Genomic DNA, 13,061 nt, shown 5'->3' with positions numbered 1-13,061 from the left:
AACACTACTGAAGGATACACTTAAAAATGGTTAAGATGGTAAATTTTATGGGGCTCCTGCATGGCTCAGTTGGTTAAGTGGCCGACTTCGGTTCAGCTCATGATCTCACGGTTCATGAGTTCGAGCTCCGTGCTGGGCTCCGTGCTGACAGCTCAGAGCCTGGAGCCTGCTTTGGATTCCGTGTCTCCCTCTCTCTCTGCCCCTGCTCATGCTGTCTCTCTCTCTCTCTCTCTCTCTCAAACAAAACAAAACAAAACTCCAAAAACTTTATTAAAAATATAGTAAACTTTGTTATGTATATTTCAGAATAATTAAAAGCAAAAAAAAAATACTTCAGGAAAAAAAATGAAAAAAAAGGGGGGGTGGGGTGGGGAGGGGTAGATGTATTAAATGTGCCCAAATCTTGGTAACTGTTAGATTTGGGTGATGGGTGTATGGCAAGTTTATTGTATTATTCTCCCCACTATTGTGTGTATTTCAAATATTCCATAATTTAAAAAGTTTACTTTCCCTTGACCTCACACCTTTTCCAGTGGCCACGCCCCTTCATATTCCTTAGAGCCAAAGGTCTCCAAAGTGTTGACGATGCTCCGTCTTCACCCCAGACTCAGCACCCACCCAGGCCTGCTGGCTTCGGGCCCCACCCGGTCACTGACTTGGTTCCCGTCAGGCTGACTAATGCCTGGACCCAGTCCTGCACTGTCTCCCCTGGCTCACTCCACACTCCACACTCCTCACTCCTCACTCTCAGTATCCTCCACCTCCCTGGCCACTCCTCCTCTGTCTCCTTGGTACTCCTCCTCACCTCCCAGGCCTCTAGCTGATGGAGTCTGCAGGTCTGGGGCCAGGGCTCAGTCCTCACCTCACTCTCCTTGAGCTCTCTCCCTAGGTCATCCTAGCCACACCTACTGCCCCCCAAATATATATCCCCAGCCTGGCCTCTGCTGCCCACTGGACACATTCATCTGGATGTTTGACTTCCGTCCAAAACAGATCTCTTAATTTCTTCCTCCTTGTCCTCTCTCATGCCCCTAACCTTGACCTCCCGCTATTCTTCACTCATCTCAGTAGCGACTCTACTATCCATTACTTGGTTCCTCAAACCAGAGACCGGAAGCCACGGTCCACTTCTCCCTCCAGCTCATCCTCTTATTCATCAGCAAGTTCTGTCATCGCAACCTCCCATCTATCTCCAAAGTTCATCCGTTTCTCTGCGATTCATCCGCATCCCCATAGCCCGGGCACCACTATCTCCTGCCTGGGTGGCTGCTGCGGCCTCCAGTTTGTCTGCTCACCTCCTCTCTGCCCCTCCAACTCACACTCCAACTGGCCCTCCCCCCCCCCCCAAACACTACAGCTAGAGCAATCTCAAAATCATGCGTTAGACTGTGTCACTTCCCTGTCTGAACCCACCGGAGTCTTCCTGGGACTGTGTCATACACAGTGTCGTGTGGTCACGTCTCACATTATCACACATTCAGCCAACAGTGGACTTAGAGTCGCTTAGTGACACTTGATGTCACTCCATGTCACACCCTTGGTTACACACTCAGCCTCACTATAGCATACGCTTGGGGGACACACTTGGTTTCACAATTCAGTGTCAGACACTTGAGCCACAAGGACCACACCTGTTATTGCACAATGTCATTCATCTGTGTTTACATATTTGACCCTTATGGTGTCAGAGCCTCAGCGTCACAGACCTAGTATCACTTAGCGTCATACAATCAATATTACACAGTATCAAAGTGTGCTCGGTGCCACATACATGGTCTCACAGTCTTTGATCAGTGGTGTCACACATTTGGTATCCTTTGGTGTCACGCACTCAGTGTCACACTCAGTGACTCACTCACTGTCCACACGGTATCCCAAGATTCAGGTCACATGCTCGATAACACATAACGTCACAAGATCAGTGTCACATATTCAGTAGAATGCCCACTGCCCCACGATCAGCATCTCAGTGTCACCCTGGGTCCCATAAGCTTCCGCCCACCCCACCCCACTGGGCACAGTCGCCTGAGCTGCTGCCCCATGTCAAGGCTGTTTCCTGTTGTTGTGTTCAGAGTCCTTAGCCACTGCTTGTTCCTTCAAGGATTTCCTGTTGTCAGGGCCCCAGTCAGGCCTGGCCCAGCCTGGGACACACAGCCCAAAGCCCAAGGGCCACCCAGTGGGAACCCTGTGCCTCCTGCCCCCCCATCATTCTGGTTGGGCCCCGTGGGATATTCCCCCCATTCAATCAACCTGGATTCTCCACGTGCCTGGGCTCATGCCCTGTCCACTGAAAGGAGGTGGCCTCTGGGCCCTGCCCCACCCACTCCCAGGATGACCAGGAAGGGGACTCGAGGGCTGTCTGGAAGAGGCTGTCTACACTGGTCTATGAGGCTCAGTCTGAAGCTGCTGGGAGCCGGAAGAGAAGGACAGAAGGTGGAAGAGGAGGACAAAAGCTTAGGGGGTTAGAGAATCAGGGAAGCCTTCCCAGAGGAAGCCAGCTGAGAGCTGGCAAATATGAAGACAAGGAAGAAAATGCATCTGAGGTGGGGGCACCAGACAGGAGCAAACACTTGGAGGTAGGAACCAGGAAGAGACAGGGCTGCCAGAGACGAAGACAAGAACATGGGAGACAGGCAAATTATGCTGTGGGATTTGGAGAAAAACAGACTTCTCTGCTATCCTTCCCCCCCTCCCCCATTCCAGCATTTAGATTCTGGCTCCAAGAGGAGCCTCCGGGCACTCCCTTCCTGGCCCTGCCTTCGGCCCCCGGCCCTGCAGACTGCCCCCCATGGCTGCCAGGCCCCCTCACCTCCCTCCCGCCCAGGCCAGCCTGCAGGAAGGACACAGGGAGGCCAGCACACGCTCCCCACACGGCCTGAGATAAATATTTCCCAGGAAACGGAACTTGTTCTCTCAGTGTTTACAGCCAAGGACCAGGCAGGGTGGTGGGGGAGGGGCCCGCCTGAGGAACCTTGTTCTGGGGCTCACAGCATCTACCCCCAACACCACCTCAGACCTGCTGCGTGCCTCTGAGCCAGTCTCTGCCTCTCTCTGAGCCTCCATTCCAAGCCTTCAAGGGGGCTGACCTCCCTGGGCCTTGGCCTGCCTAATGCCCAGCACAGTCTGAGCTTATGTCTTTTCTGGGTATAAATCCCTGGTACTTGATGCCTCCTCCTTTAGACTAGGCTTCTCGGATTGCAGGACCCATGCCTGCCCATCTCCACCTGGTCCTTGTTTGGGCGGGGGTGTGGACAAATGGATGGACAGACAGACGGACTGGGTGGCAGCTGAGACGACCTCCCTGGCCCCAAGTCCCTACACAGCCCAAGCCTGTGCGGTCCAACAGGTGGGCACAGGCAGATGGCAGGGCCTCGGGGCCCCTATAGAGGCCGGATGCTATGGCCAACTAGCTGCAGGCAGCTCCCTTGGGGCCATGGGGCATCACTGAGGCCACTTAATCCTGACGTGGAGAACCCAGGAGGAGGCTGGCACACCTGCCAGTTAGGAGCACTCACTCAAGAATTTTAAACAGGCCAGAAAGTGTTGCCTGCTGGAAAGCAGCCCTTCCAGCCGCATCCAGGTGCTCCCTGCCCATTGCCTGGGCTGCACTGACGTGCTGGGCCTTCTCTCACGGAGACCCAGGGCATCCTGCCCACACGGCCTGGCCCCAGCGGCTCCTTCTATGTGTGAAGACTTTCTCAGCTCCCACAGCAATCTTACCTTACAGGATCACCCCAGCTCCTGCCTAGCCCTATGCCTAGTCCTGCCTATCACTAGCCTGCCACACTGGGCCCATTTACTCACCATTGGTGGCCTCAGCCTCACCCCAGACTCTGGGACCACGCATTCCTCAGGCCAGGACCCAGGGGCAGAGGGGTTTTTGGATCTGGTTTCTCAGCACCAAGCCAGCCTCCCACAGTCCCCTCTGGGGCTGAGTCTTTGTTTCAGGCTCTCCATCTGCTTGTTCCCAGTCCTGGGCTGGACCTTGCTGTCCTCATGTAGTTTTCTCAAAAGCTGGCCACATGGACCTCTCTGACTATCTAGCTGATCTTTGGCTTCATCAGTCCACGGCCTTGACCCACCCCATCCTTCACAGTTCCAAGGCCACCTCCTCCAGAAAGTCTCCAAGACTCTCCCCAATCCAGCAATTGCCCTCTCTTGGAACTCCTCCAACACTTCACACAGCCATTCTCCTTTAATCAAGAAACATTAATTGGGCACCTACTATGTACGAGGCCTTGCCAGGTCCCATGCGGGCTCAGGAGAGACAAAGGAGACTCAGCCTTGGTTCCTATCCCCCATGTGTTTACAACTAGGTGGGAAAGGATATGCAACCACATGGGCTAACAAGTTACCCAACTAGAGCTCAGGGAAGCTTGGGAGCTGTGAGTGCCCAGGAAAGAGGGGAGACTGACTTGACCTGAGTGGAGGGAGCAATCTGGGAGGACTCTACAGAAGAGGTGACCTCTAACCTGAGGCTTAAAAAGGGAGTAGGCAGAGAAAAAAGGGAAAAGCATTCCAGAGAAAGGGGTCGGTGCAAACAAAGGCAGGGAGGCCAGGAAGAGCTGGTGTCCTGGGGAGTAATAAGCACTGCCAAGTCCGGGAGCAAGGGGTAGCCCTGAGGGGGCCCAGCAGGCAGGGCCGACAATGCCAAGGGGTGTGGCCTCTATTTATCCCATGAGCAGCGACAGAGGAGCCAGTGCTGGGCAGAGCATTAGCGTGCTTAGTGGGGATACCTGCGCCATTGTCTACGTCTGCCTCTCCCCCAGCCTCTGCCCTAGCTACTGCTCCCAAGATCCATCTGGGCCCCGAGAACCAGCACAGAGAGGGCATGGAACCAACGCGCTCAGTTCACTACTTGAACTGCCTCCACCCCAACATCCAGAGAGCAATGGCCCTGGCCCTGAAGGAGGATTCCAGGCTGAGTGTGAAGAGCCCTCCCCCAAGCTGGCGGGTTGGCACAGGAGCCAGGGAGCCATCCCAAGAGGGTGTGTTGAACAGATGCCCGCCATAGGGATGGGTGCTGGCAGCCCTGCTCCCCTGGCTGTCAAGCTGCCAGTGCCAGGAGAACGTGCCGTGCCCACAGAACCTCCATTAACCCTGGCCCAGCCCCAAGGTGCACCCTGTCAGCCTAGGCCTGGCTCCAAGGATCTCACCCTTGTGGGAAGCAGGGAGGGAGCCAGCTCCCTCTAAGGACCTGCTGTGGGCCAGGCCCGGGCCAGGCAGCTCACACATACTTTGTAACATGCCCTAGCAGCTCTGCTGTGATTACGTCCAATAATGATGGATCTTCTTATCCCCTTTGACAGGTGAAGAAACTGATGCTCAGGCTGGTTAAGGGACTGGCCCAAGCTCACACTCTTAGAAAGCAGTGAAACTGGGACTTGGACACATGCCCATCTGACCCATAGTCAGTCTGCTAGATGAGGCCTTGTCTCTAGCTTCCACCCTGGCAGGGGGAGGGGGGGTCCTTCTCAGTCACCCCATCCCTCTTCCCTCTTTCCGCCCCGCTGTCCCTGTAGTATGACCATATCCTAGGGTCCCTGCTCTCTCCGGTCCTGTCCTTTTTATGTTGGGGAGTGCCTGGCACTCTCTCCCAGCAGAGCTGAGCATGGGCCTAGGCACTTGGGATGGGGTGCTAACTAAGCCCAGAGATAGAGTAGGCTCTGCCCAGAGGCCAGGCAGACAGCTGCCATCTTCAGGGTGGATGTGAGGCTGGGGGACAGGCCAGAGCTGAGAGCTGAGGGGCTCACAGCCTAAGACCCTCCCTCTGAGGGAGGAGGCAGCAGGACCCAGACAAAGGAAACGGGGAGACAGAACAGAAGCAAAGGGATCCAATGGGTATGATCGGGAGAGGCCTCCTGCTGGGGCTCGGTGGAGCTAGACAGGAGGGGCAGGACTTGCACTTGTAGGGAACTGGGCCCAGGCCTAGGCAAAGAGGGTGGTACACAGAGGTATATATAAATGAGGAGCCTGGGACTGGCTCCTTTCCCTGGGGCCTAGCTCCCAGCACCAAGGCGGGTCTCAGCTTCTCCAAAGCCGTGTCCCCCCATGGCTTCCTGGGAGGATGACAAATCCAGGCTTTCCTGGCAGGTGGCGGTGGCTGCCGAGACACTGCTGGCTCCCAGGAACACCATCTGTCCCAGCTCTGGGTGGGGGGAGCCCCTGCCCCATGGGGAATGCCATGATCATAAATAAATTAATAATGACTTTCTGGGTGCCCCCTCCTCTCTCCCTTTCCCAACTCCCGGCTGTAGGGACATTCTCAGGGCTTGGCCCCCACGTCCCGGCAGTGAGTCCATGCTGAGCCCTGCTGTGCGCCAGGCCATGTGTGAGCGTCTTCTTTCCCATGTTACCGGAGGGCAGGGAGAGAGCAAGTGGCGGGCATGAGACGCATCTGGGATCCACACTCAGATCTGCCCCATTTGCTCACTGTGTGACCTCACTGGGCCTCAGCTTCCTCAAAGGAGAATAATAACAGCTGCTGTTTCACTGGGGGGGTCATGAGGATTGAACAAGGAAGTGTGTCTAATTCTTCTGACACAGAGGAGGCTCCCCTTTCTCTCAGCCGGGCCTGGGTACAAGAGAAGGCTCATGCTGGTCTTGCTGCTCGGTCTGACGTTACACACAACCTTCCTCTGTGCCACTCCACCCAGTCTGCAGCCCACCCCATTTCTGCTGCTCAAGGCCCCTCTGAGCGCTGAATACTGCGAGGCACCCCAAAGGCATGGCTGGGGTGTGGATGGCATCCCTCACATCAAAGGAAATGCACTCACCGGGCCCTCACCAGGCACCCTTTGGAAGGAGGTGGGAGACTCAGGAATGAAAGAGGCACAGTCCCCAGGCTAAGGAGCTCACAGTTCAAGGGGGGAAGACCTACAGAGTCACATAATGGAGAAAATAGAGTGCTAATGGCACAGACACCAGAATGCCCCTGTCTGACTAGGCAGGAGAGCTCAGAGGAGGGAGCATGAGGGGCAGGGAGGGCTTCCTGGAGGAGGGGAGGCTAGAGCTGAGCCCAGAAAGATTTGGGAAGCTGAGGGAGAGGAGAGTGGCAGGAGTGGTTCTGGGGAGGCAGGACGGATAAACGGGGGACTGTAGCCTGGTGGGGACTGCAGAGGGAGCAGGAGGATGGGAAGCATCGATTTTTGAGCAGAAAAGTGACAAATTCAGGTATGCGTGTTAGAAAGAGTCTCCTGGCAGCCACATGGAGAGTGGGGCAACTGAAAGCAGTGAGCCAGTGAGCCGTGCAGGGGAAAGATGACCAGTGCCGGACTGGGGCAGGCAGCAGGAGTGGAGAGGACAAGGGGAATTCAGAAAACACCTAGGGCAGAAAATCAACAGGGAATCATTGGGTGAGGGTGGGGAGGCCTAGGGAGGAGTCTGAAATGATTCCCCGGTGACTTGGGAGGAGGATGAATCCTCAATGGGAGAGGACCCCAGGCAGGAATAGGGCAAGGAAGGTGATCTTGGTGTGGGGTGACCCTAGGCTGGTGGGGGCAGGGGTGGGATTCGGCTCCAGCCTCCCAGTCCTCCCAGGGGTGGGGACAATGCTCAGACTGACCCCCAGTCTGTGCCCCCACCCCTCCAAGCCCACCCACGCCTCCCTCCACTGAGCTCTCACCTCCAGTCCGGCATCTCTACTCTCTGGGGGGACTGGCTTCTGTGCAAGTAGGTCCCAGCCGGCTGCAGAGACAAGAAGGCCAGGGGCTGAGGCTTGCCAGGCCTTCTCCCCTTCTTCCCAGCCTACCCCCGCCCACCCAGTCCCCAGCAGGCCCAGGGCTTCCTCTTCCCCACAAGTGGCCCCCTCCAGGAAGCCTCGTGTGATTTCACCCTGCTCTCCCCTCACCCTCCCTTCTTACTCCCTACTTCAGGTGGACACCACTTCTCTGGGAACAGAGTCGAGCTCTTTCGTTCAACCAGGACCTCCTCAGGAGGGGAACAACCACATTTTCACCCTTTCTGATGCCTTCTCCACTTCCGCTTCTCTCCAGGAAACTTCACTACCCTTCTCTAATCCTCAGTTTCCCCATCTGCAAAATGGGGTTTGTCCTATCTAGCTCACACAGCCACGGGGTCGGGCTCCCAGCTGGTGCCCCAACCCTGGCCTGGTGCTCAGTCATCTGGGCTCTAGTCAGACCCCACAGCGCCTCATAATGCTGGCAGACACCAGGGAGCTGCTCAGCTCACTCATTCTCCAGGAGCCTACCACCCAGGTGGCCTCCAGAAACCCCAGCCTCTCGAAGGCACTGCCCAGGGGCTGGCTGCCCCTCCCCACCCCCACCCAACAAGCACACCCAAGCATTGGACAGGCACAGGCGGCGGGATATTCTGAGCCTGGCTTCCTTCCAGTCAGCTGCTGGCCGCCATGCCAGCCTGGCGCGGGCGCAGGGGCTGATTTGATTTGGCAGCTTTGGAAGCGTGTGGTGGGGACGGGAGGGGGAGAGGGATGAGACACCCATCTCTGCTAGGAAATAAACAGCCTTGGGCGCTCAGCGAGCTGGGGGGAGGGCACAGTCTGGCATTGGTGGGGGGGGTTCTGCGTCTCCTGCCTGGTGGTCCCCTCTTCTCATCCAGGTTCTGGATGCCTGCCCATGACTGTTGGAATTTATGGCTTTCCTTGGGTCACCATAGGGGTGACAGGAGCTGCACCTGGTATGTGGATACTTGTGGTGTGGCTGTGGCAGGGTGTCTGTTTGTCCCACATGTCCCCGTGTCCTATGGGATCTCCCGACTCAGCCATGCCTGAGTGTCGCCCAGGAAGACTGGGTCTGCGTGTGGAGCGGTGGTCTAGATGTGGCCATCTCCACGGGTGACTATGGTCCGCACGGACTGACTGCAGCCCAGGGTGTGACGAGGTCACCCATGTGTGCGAGTCTACTGTAGGGCATTGGTCCCGGCCTGTTCCTTCCCTCTGTGCGATGACCCTGCTAACCCGGCCATGTCCGGCAGAGGAAATGACAAGGGCTGAGCTAAATACCTCACCCCAAGCCCATCCCTTTTGTCCACAGGCCTCAGCCTTCTTTTCCACCCAGGCCTCCGATGGTCCACCCAACTCTCTCTCCCTCCCGTGACAGGAGGCAGTGCTAGTTATGATTCTCCAAATACCCTCCCGCCTCTCTACCCCTCCCTGGAGAGGCCCCTGCTCTCTGGCTCCCCAGCACCAGCTGCCAGCATGGGGAAGGTAGGCTGGAAAAGGGGAGTCTCAGCAAGGCATTCACAGCTCCCCCATAATCCCACCCAGCCTCAGTGTTTACCACACCCCTGCCTACCCCCCAGGCAGGGAGGTCCAGCTCACCCCTCCTGGGAGTCTGCAGCACCCATTATTATGCTGCTGACACCCTGGGGACCTGGGCTTCACAACCTCCAGTTAGAGAACTGCTGAGTGGGATCGTGGTTATGATTCTCTGACCTCTACGCTGACAGGTCAAGGCTGTGGGGTCAGACGAGGACCCTAGTCCTAAGAGTCGTGCCCCAGACACCAACCAGGAGGTTAGGGTAGGGTGGAGCCTGCTTTGGGGAAGACACAATGTCTCATCTGTCATGGCCTCCTCATTGTCCCACTGTCCTCTGGGGACCTCAAGTCTCTCCCCACCCAGCCACAGGAAGCTGAGCCCCTCTTGGAGACAGAAGGAAGGGACACTGAAGGAGGGGCTTTAGGACTAGGAGACTCACCCATGACCTTGGGATCACAGTGGAGGAACCTAGGATCGTAGAACCCAGCTGTCATAAAGAGGCTAGTGAGATGGAGACAATATGCAGAGAGGTCCTGGAGGGCTTCCTAGAGGAGGTGTGTGGTGCCTCACAAGAAGAGAACACCAGGTTCCAGAACAGCCTCCTAACTATGAGATATAGGTTTTCACCTGGGACTTATATGTTCTCATGTATGCATTTGTATGTGTCTGTGTGTCCGTGTGGGCATGGGTGTCATCCCAGTCACGGAGTCCTGAGCTCCAGTCTATGTCCCGAGGGCAGGTTCTGCCGAAGGTAGGGGTCAGCTAGGCGGCAGGCACACTGGCAGACAAGACAGTAGTCTGAGTAAAGAAGAGGGATAACAACTCAGGGCTGAAAGAGAAGCCCGTTGTGGGTCATGACCTCAGTTCACACCCTAGCCGCCTGACACCGAGGGCAGTGTGCTTCCGTGACGCGGGCCCAGCATAGGACCTTCCCTCTCTGAGCTACTTTCCTCTTCTGAAGAATAAAAGCATGGGACTCGATCTCCTAGGGCCCGTCCAAGTCTAATGATCTTTGGAGGGAGGCTGACACACACACGCAGCCAGCCAGAGATGGAGACTTGCAGGGTGGGGAGAGAGCCCGAGTGAAGGGGCAGGAGCGCCCAGGAGGCTCACTGTGGGTCGGGTGGCTGGGGACCCTATCCTCAGGGCCAAGACAGGATGCGGTAGACAATGGAACCTTGGGGATGACAGGGAGCAGCTGCCGCCACCCTACCTGCCTTCTGGCCTGTGGGAGGAGAAAGATGGAGGAGTGATCGACAAGGGCTCTGCCCCCTAACAGGAGTCCTGCCTCAGCTCCTGTTCCCCAGGTGTTACAGGGGAAAGGGGGAAGCTGCAGACAATGGGGAGCACCCAGGACTGGGACTCAGGAAGCTGGGTTTCAGGTCCTGCTCTGCTGTGCGACCTGGGCCAGCTCCTGGTCTCCCTCACCTGATCTTTGAGCCCACCATGCTGGGACTCCTGCAGCGGCACCAGGCTTCTGAGGAACCCAGTCGGAGCGAGCTCTCTAGAGGACAAAGATACTTCTCTCCTGCCTAGGGGATCCCCCCCACCCAACTCTGGCACAGGTGCTGAGACAAGTGCAGAAGCCAAGAGGCAGCAAGCCGCCCGGCCTGTGCCACAAGGGAGCACCCACCGGTCATCCATCTCCAGGCGACTTGGCCTTGGACCTCCCTTCCTTAAGCTCTTCTCACAGCCACCTCCAGGGCACAAGCAGGGTCCTCCCTCCTTGGCCTGTGCTCAAGAGGTGCTGATGGGTCACCAGCCAATGCCCACACTGCTCCTCTGGCTGCCCTGGCCTCTGCCCCAGTCGGAGGCCCTTTGTACTTGGGGCCCTCACAAGCAAGTGTTCGTGCATTTCCACGTCCGTGTCCAGGAAGTGTTCATGTCCTGTTTTCCCCCTCAGGCCAGGGTTGGTGGGGAAGGGGGGTAGGTGGTAAGCAGGCCTCTCTTTCCTCCTCTGTCGACATTTCTGCCCAGAGACTTTAGTGGCTGGGAGGAAAGGGCACTCCTCTCTCTGCTATAATCCGAAATAGTTGAAGGATGGAGGCAGGGGGATGAAGGAAATGACCCCTTATCCTGCAAGCTTAGGGAGTGGCAGATCTCACACGTGCACAGACATCACTTCTTTTGGGGCAGGAGAATCTGCCCACGTGACCCAGGTGGAGAGGGGTCTGGGTCCCCCAACACCGGCTCAGCCCTCCTCCCCTCTCACTGGGGGTGGGGCCACCCTCCATCCTGAGCTGTCTCCGTTGCTTCTCCTTATGTTTTTAATAATCTAACATCGACATTAACAAGGAAGGTGGTTGCAGCTCTTCCCAGCAGCCCCATTTAGAATCATTGAATCATCAAATCATCAAATCCTAGAATCCTGGATTCACAGAATGCCCGCCTATTTGGCTCCTGGAGTCTCAGCAACTTCAAGTTGCAGAATGTCGGAATCGCACAACCCAGCTTGCACACGGCTCTGTCTGGAAGCTAAGAGTCATGGAAGGCTAGAAGCCCACAAACTGACACTGCCGGATTCTTAGAGTCATGCATCCCTAGAGCTGGTGCTCTTACACTCCTTGGAGATACTACCCCTACTTCCTTCTTCCCGCCCCCCGCCCGCCGTGAGAAAACGCAGCCCAGAAAATGGCCTCGTGCAAGATGACCGGAGAGTGCAAGCCAAGCAATGCCCACCCCTGAGATGGCAAAACGGGACCACAACATTCGGGTGTTCCAGAAATGGTGTCACTTTTACATTAGGAAATAGCTGTGTTTATGCTGGAGTGGGGCGGCTCTGTGAGTTTTGCTCACTTCCCCTCATGCCCCCTCCTGGCCCTCCCCCAGTCCTCCTGTGCCCCCACACCACCCCCACTGAGCACTGTAGCTGAGTATCTCTCAGCCCCCTCACCCTCCTCCAATCTGGGTGCAACTCTCTCGCCCATCCCTCCTCTAGGTCTACACCTGGGCCCCCTAAATAAAGACAACCACAGATGGGGCCAACTCCCTCAGGGTGGAGGACAGGAAAAGCAAAAGGCCTGCCACCTGAAGCTGACAGCCAGAGGGCGGGCTCCCCAGAGGAGGTGCCTTGAACTCAAGACTGGAAGCCTGGGGGGAGGGGGGGGAGAGAAGGGGGGGGCTGTTGGCCACCCCTGAGGCAGCAGCAGCTTCAGGGGAGTCTGATCTGAAGTGGAGGGAAGCAAATGAGACCTACATTTGATATTAGAACCATCAAGTATGTTTAGCATTTTCATAAATTTACATTTTAACTCATTTTGGAATGTGCTCATACAGTTTTGGATTTGAATTTTATTAAATATTACGTTTCACAGATTGTTTTAATTTTTGAATTCTGAATACTCTTTGCCCAGGGCAGTTCCCGAGTCCCCACACTCCTGGAGAGGATACTGCAGCTCTGAGTGGGGGCCAGGTCTCCTGGTCTCTGCTTAGCCTCCAAGCTCCTGACCTGGGAGACCTTCCTGAGACCTTTCAGTCCTTAGAGGACCCTGACACAGGCCCAGGCATCTGCCCTCACGCCCAGTCTTCCCTCAGGAGCCCAACCAGACACGCAGGGAGGTGCTCCCTCTCTTTCTACCTCCATAGCTGAGCGGCTCCCTCTTCACCCCTCGAAGGTCTGTCTCCTCCCCTCCATCCTGGCCATCTTCCTGCCCATGCCTCCTCGCCCTTCTCTGGACCACACTGAACCAGCCTCCAGCAAGGCCAGCCCAGCCTCCTGCCGCACCCCTTCCGTGTGCTCTCCAGCCATGGCCCAGGTTTCCTAATAAGCAGGTCTGAGCAGTCCCTGCCCTGCTTTCAACTCCCCACCTAGTGCCCAGTTCCTTC

The 13,061-nt window shown here is 56.6% G+C and overlaps 1 protein-coding gene across 3 annotated transcripts in view; it reads right to left on the bottom strand.

Moving 5' to 3' along the window:
• PDE2A (phosphodiesterase 2A) overlaps window positions 1-13,061 on the bottom strand; it is a 98,649-nt gene that overhangs the window by 47,163 nt on the left and 38,425 nt on the right. The window contains exon 2 of one of the 3 annotated variants that reach the window (XM_042958326.1): window positions 7,625-7,686. The exons of the other annotated variants lie outside the window; for them this stretch is intronic. Within the exon in view, the coding sequence (XP_042814260.1) occupies window positions 7,625-7,686 (62 nt within the window). The remainder of the gene's footprint in view (window positions 1-7,624; window positions 7,687-13,061) is intronic. 3 annotated transcript variants of the gene reach the window in all.

This window comes from Panthera tigris, chromosome D1 (genome assembly GCF_018350195.1).
Source record: "Panthera tigris isolate Pti1 chromosome D1, P.tigris_Pti1_mat1.1, whole genome shotgun sequence".
Lineage (NCBI taxonomy): Eukaryota > Metazoa > Chordata > Mammalia > Carnivora > Felidae > Panthera > Panthera tigris.
The sequence above is the reverse complement of the archived record's forward strand: the minus strand, read 5'-3'. Positions and strand labels throughout refer to the sequence as shown.